This window comes from Chenopodium quinoa, unplaced genomic scaffold (assembly GCF_001683475.1).
Source record: "Chenopodium quinoa cultivar QQ74 unplaced genomic scaffold, ASM168347v1, whole genome shotgun sequence".
NCBI classification, from domain to species: domain Eukaryota; kingdom Viridiplantae; phylum Streptophyta; class Magnoliopsida; order Caryophyllales; family Amaranthaceae; genus Chenopodium; species Chenopodium quinoa.
In genome coordinates this window covers 2,197,371-2,203,370 of record NW_018744878.1, presented here as the reverse complement: position 1 = coordinate 2,203,370, position 6,000 = coordinate 2,197,371, and the positions used below count along the sequence as shown (strand labels likewise).

The window sequence follows — 6,000 nt, the reverse complement described above, 5'->3', positions numbered from 1 at the left end:
TTATGATCTATGATTGTTCTCCTATTGAATTTTAATTAGGTATATAGCACCTATTGTTATTCAGATTCTACCAAAGTATCAATAAAAACAACTTTTGTTTGCCACTTTTCTTTTTCTTTGGGTATGACTTTATAGAAGCTAATGTGTCCTTATTTCAATGTTGAAGTCGTATCATATATTCATTCATGATTTTCATATAGGCAACATTATCACCCCCAGATAATCTACTCAGTAAAAATTACAGGTGAATTTAAAACTATGAGTGAATATACTCGAATTAGTGAGGAAGGAGTTTCCAAATTGATGCAGTGAAACTGAGAAAATATGTGTTGTCTATCTATCTATGCTTGTAAATATGTTGAATCTGGAATTGAAAGTTCTTGAAACCTCGTTCAGAATTGGGAATAGGGATTATCTGATCAGCTCTCATATGTGATATACTTGTATGAAAAAAGCATTAAAAGGTCCTTAAAGATCTTAAAGAGGAAACAAGAAGAAAACAAAATGGAAGACAGAAATATAATGCACATCATTTGAAGTTAATAGCAAGTTTAATTCACTCACAAGAACAACCAACCAACAGCAATACATCATACAGAGTCACTTAGAAATATACTAATGCACATCATTTGAAGTTACTAAACATTACACTTTACACTTGCTGAACTTCATCAATAAAAAGCCATCAGTTAAAAGCTCCAGAATTTACATAGTGCCAACTTAGAAACAGAGACAGGGAAGCCTAGATAACTTAGTACATGAAAATTAGAAAAGCAGCAGCTGTCTCTTTTTATCTACGATACAATGTCTGAAGATGACAACTACAACAAATATTCAAAACATCGGTTGAATGCCCGAACTACCTAGTCAATCGATATTGTCATTGGCTGGACACAGTGATGGTATCTTCAGCCTGAGCACCATCAGCTGTCGGCAATTTCTTAGTCAGTGACATGGGTAAATCAAGGTCATCTTGCAAGCAACGCTGCTGAGGGTGTGACAACAACAAGCACATGTGACGGAAAAGAACGCGTTGAAGGCCCTGACCACTTTCAAAGATGTAGCCCTCATATTCAGTAACTTGTTCAAGGGCTTCTACAAGAGCATCATAAACTTTTTGGGGGCAATTCTCCGGTCCTGGCTTGTCATGAAGGTAAATTACATCCAGAGTGAAGAGCTTTTGGTCAATAGGCCACTGAAATTGTGGTTGCACAGATGAACGGCAATACAGCAAGATCTAAAGGCATGCCGAGGGGTTTGAAGATGAGTTAGACAAGTTGCGGACAGAGTCTAAACAAATGATGTGCTAGAAGTCTAAAACCCTCTGAGTTTCCCAAAAAGCCAATAGGTTATGTCAAAGTTTTGAGACCTTTCCAAGTTTGAAAGAGAGAAGGCAGAAAAAAAGGTTATGAAGCAGCCAAAGCATATAAAACCCATCTTGGTTTAGTAAACATAAAATTATACCAACTCCAGCATGCAATAACACAAGCACCCAAAATAATCCAGAAAACTAGGTCAAATGCAACATGGGTAGTTAATAATTCAAAATCAAAAGTGACAATTTAGGTGGAAGTCTTAACTATGATTCACGTTTATCTGCACAATCAATCAGCAAAGGTTTCTGACAAGCAATTACATGACCAAACATTTCAAATTCATGAACAGTACACTGTACGAAATTCAATGGTTAATAACTGAACTCACTTACCACTCTTAATATTCGACTTTGAGACCGAGATTTTTTTGCTTCATGAGCAGCAACTCGAAATAACTGGGAAAGGTCTGCCTGACCTCCTGATGAGCTCACAGACAACCCTCGAAATGCAGCGATTGCAGAATCAACTTCACTTGTGAACTCCTTTCGTACCTTCAGAAACAGAAAACGACAGGTAAATTTAACTTTTAAATAACACCCTTAAAGCTGAATGAAACCCCAAACCCACTCCATCCATAAGAAAAAGAGAATGCAAGAGGCATGGCAAAAATTGGTATTTGTTCTATTAGACTTGCATAAGTTAATGCCAAGCTGAAGGAGAACTAAAACAATCCCAAAGGGTATATCATTAGATTGATAGTTATAATTTATTATCATTGACTCTCTCAACTACTACGGCATAAACCCAGTCAACCAATCAATCATAGCTGCTACAGCTTTTATAAGGAAGTGAAACATGCAAATATCCCACAGGAACCTTCTTAATACTCCAACCATAAAGCCATTCTTTATTCAGCAGAGGTTGTCATCAAAGTAATTACAAGTTGAGACCTAACTGAGAAACAACTAATTTCACAGCTTGCTCGTGCTTACTGGCTTAGACATAAACTGAAGGGATAACAATTAATCTCAGGTTCACTTCTCAATAAATGAAAGCAATAAGGCCATGCCCATCCCTTTTGAGCCGAGAAATGATTCAAGAGAGGAGCTGAACACAGCAATGTCAAGCGATAGATAAGTGAGGCTTCATCTATCTCATGCACACTGCACTCAATTACATTTCTAGTGTTCCAAATGAAGCCCCATAGAAAGTATCAAGCATTATTGACTCACAAATGAGAATAAGGACAATCATCAAGTTGAGGTATTTAGCAAAGCATAGCTAAGAACAGTAGCATAAGGTCTAACATAACCCGCTAAAGACAACATATGTATCAATCTGATTCGAACACAAATTTCCACAATGGAGAAGGTAGAATTTTTAAGGAAAAAGATAAATATATCAATTGCATAGAGCTAACTTACGAACAAAATCTGTCAACAACCAATCAATTTGCACTCAATCAGCCATCTTTATTCGATAAGACAAACTAGCAAAACTATTAAGCAGAGAACTTATATAACAGCATCTAAAACAAAGCCACTTCCAACTATATCCTGTGCCTCTAATCACAACTTGAATAACCCGACATCCTAAGTCAAGTTGCCTATAATCTACTCATTTCAAAGTCAATCCATGCTCATACTACTTCCCAACCAGTACAATTTTTGAAGACCATTATGAAGGAGTCCAAGTTTGATCATCTCCCATCACTTCACTATTCCAGGTAACAATATATCAACATACATTGTCAACATTGAGCAATCAAAAAACCAAAATATCTCACAAGAGAAGTGAGAACACAAACAAACATCCCTTTTCCATCAAACTAAGAGTTAATGTCAGCTAGCTTAGGTATAGATATAGAGTAATGGGGGTCAATCGAATCCCGTCTACACCATTGTCCTCTGTGCCTCTCTCTATGTATCTATACACCATTACAAACATATATAATACCTCAAAGCAAAAACATTTTTGATCACCATAAAAGTATCAAAATCTCCGATTTGGACAACAAAAACAACAGCAATTCAACGCCCAGAAATCAAAATTCTCAAAAACCCTCAATCAATCCAAAAAACACAATCAAGAAACATCAAACCAACCACCCCATCTGGGTATAACACTCAATCACCAAACAATTGTACAATTAATCAAATTCTAACCAAAAATTGATTTTAGAAAAGAAGAACAAGATTAGAAAATCACCCAAGAAGCAGATTTAGCAAGAGAAGCGAAGGCGAAACGATGATTGGGATTAATGGTGAGTTTGGCATGGATGAATAAGAGAATGGATTGTTTGATAGAATCAAGTCGAGTAATGGGTCGTCCATTTGGGCCAGTGTTCTTCATTTCAACCATACTTTCGTTGTCAATATCAATACAGAAAAGTATGTCTTCGTTGCTGTATCGATTTGGTTTCAATGTGTACGCTGCTCCGCCTCTTCCGCTGCCGCTGCCCTCCACTATTTGAACTTCCATGTCTTTCTCTCTCCTCTGGTTTGGGGGTGAATCAGTTTTTTTTCAGTACTGGAGAAATTTTGTGAGCTTTAACATCAGAATGAAATCATCATGGATGGTATCAAATTACCAATATTGGACATTTAAAAGGAAAAATGACATATAAAAAACCTTTTTAAATTTACTCCTTCCGTTTCTAGATACGGGTGTTTCGTAAATGGGAATTGAGGTGTGGGAATGAGAATTTTAATCCCAAATAAAACAAAATATCTTGTTTGTTAAGTGGAATTGGGATTAAAGAAGGGAATGAGATTGGGAATAAATGGGGTGAATTCTCACCATTTTATTACCTAGGGAGGGTAGGTAATAAATGGGTGGGAATGGGAATGAGTGGAAATTGACATTTTTGTCATTAACGAACAAAATGGAGGAGAAAGATTAGTAAGGGTAATTTTGTATTTTTGTTATTTATTCCCCATCTATTCTCATCCACTATCCAAACAAAGTATTGTCATATTTTTATATATTCCCAACAATCAATTCCCAATCTCATTCCCACATTCTAATCCCCAAACTCCCATTCCCACATTCCAAACGTCCCGTTGCTCCACTCTCTTTTTTCGGTCGTTTTTAAATACAAAGGTTAATAATTACAATAATGTCAGTTGAGTAGCACATTTTGTTACTCTATGTGAGTAACCTGGGCATCCTCGAAACGAGAAAATCCATGTCTCATATGTGAACTTAGGGCCTGTTCTTTTCATCTTATTTTCAGTTCAGTTCAGCTCCAATAAATTCATTTCATTTTTAATTTCCTTTTCTCATAAAATATTCAGATCTTAATTTCCTTTTCTCACAAAATTTTCAGTTCAGTTTAGCTCTAATAAGTTCAGTTCAATTCAACTCAATTCAGTCAATCAAAATAGGCACTTGTATGGCTTATTATTGGATTTATTGCTAGGTATAACTCACAATTTATTCCATATGACTTTGATGCATTTTTAATATTTATAGAATAGAAGTAAAAACATAGCAAATATGTTAATAATAAGTCAAAATTTGTGTTAAGAATGGAAGTAAAGGGTACACAATAAGTAGAAGAAAAGATGCTTCTAATTTGAGGAGGTTGGATAGTCGATACACTCATGGTGTGTAGCTTTGAAGAATTTCTATGGTGTTAATTTGGTATCAACTCTGAAAAGAGCTGACCGTTGATGGAATGGCTCGGAAACATAAGGCAATGTCCTAATGAGTAATCAAATACAAACTATGATAAGAAAGGTTTAATCTATTACATGTAATTCCCTCGTTTCAATTTGATATTTACTTCGTACTGTTTACTTTCTACAACTATCTAAAAAAATACTTCCTCCGTTCTTTATTACTTGACCTGCTTTGATTTTTACACTATTCACCACCCCTCCTTTGACCGTATTTTATGAATAATATGTAACGAAAAAATATATTCATGTATGATCTGATCTTTTTGGATTTGTCTCAATAAGTACTATCATAATATATAACTTTTATAATTTTTACTTTTGGAGAATTTAAGTTATTGATTGTTAAAGTTTTGCATTGGCAAACGTGATAAAAGAAACAGGTCAAGTAAAAAAGAACAGAGGAAGTATTGTAGATAAATATTTATTTTGTAATAATTTTGTAATTAAAACCTGGGAATTCAGAATGGGGGAAGAACTGTTACTCCGGGGACTCGATTTAACGGCAGGGGAGTGCCATTCAGAGGTCCAGTTGTGAATCAAGTAAACGAACCCCAGCAACCAAACCAGCAAAATACAGACGATGGTATGGAAACAGAGGATCAGGGCACAGAACCAAGGAATGCTGGGATGGTAGAGGTGACACAGAGCAGGGATGGTGGTGCAGACCCCTACATCGCTGCTGTCGTGGCAGCATCAATTCCGACTGAAAATCACAATAATGCTGATGTTGCTGGGAGAAGGGGATCACATAGTGTGGTTCCTAGGTATGGGCCTGATATAGAAAGCCTGCGCTTCGATCTGCTTATGAGTTCTGCCATTCAATCTCGAGTGGAACTAAATGATGAGGTTGCTGAACGAAGGATAGATAACGCAGGCTTCAACCAGCGTTTTTTCATCGAATTTGACTCACAAAATCAACCTAGGGCGGTGGAAATTAGAGAGCCCAAGTCTCCGATTTCTGATCCGATGGATTATTTAGGAAACGAGGATAACGACGCTTT

General features: G+C 36.2%; 1 protein-coding gene across 1 annotated transcript; it reads right to left on the bottom strand.

Moving 5' to 3' along the window:
* Positions 1–514: 514 nt before the first annotated feature.
* On the bottom strand, positions 515–3,910 carry LOC110705480. Its single transcript, XM_021883360.1, has 3 exons — positions 3,525–3,910; positions 1,709–1,867; positions 515–1,237 (listed from the first exon to the last, which is right to left on the bottom strand). The coding sequence occupies exons 1-3, from the start codon at positions 3,795–3,797 to the stop codon at positions 881–883; spliced, it is 789 nt and encodes a 262-aa protein (XP_021739052.1). The 5' UTR covers positions 3,798–3,910; the 3' UTR covers positions 515–880.
* Positions 3,911–6,000: the final 2,090 nt, after the last annotated feature.

Excerpts from the sequence above, each read along its gene's own strand:
- LOC110705480 (XM_021883360.1), bottom strand. The coding sequence starts at position 3,797 with ATGGAAGTTCAAATAGTGGAGGGCAGCGGCAGCGGAAGAGGCGGAGCA. Across the intron at positions 1,868-3,524 it reads TTGCTAAATCTGCTTCTTGG|GTACGAAAGGAGTTCACAAG; the intron begins GTGATTTTCTAA and ends CTGTTTCTGAAG. Across the intron at positions 1,238-1,708 it reads AAAGTCGAATATTAAGAGTG|ATCTTGCTGTATTGCCGTTC; the intron begins GTAAGTGAGTTC and ends GCATGCCTTTAG.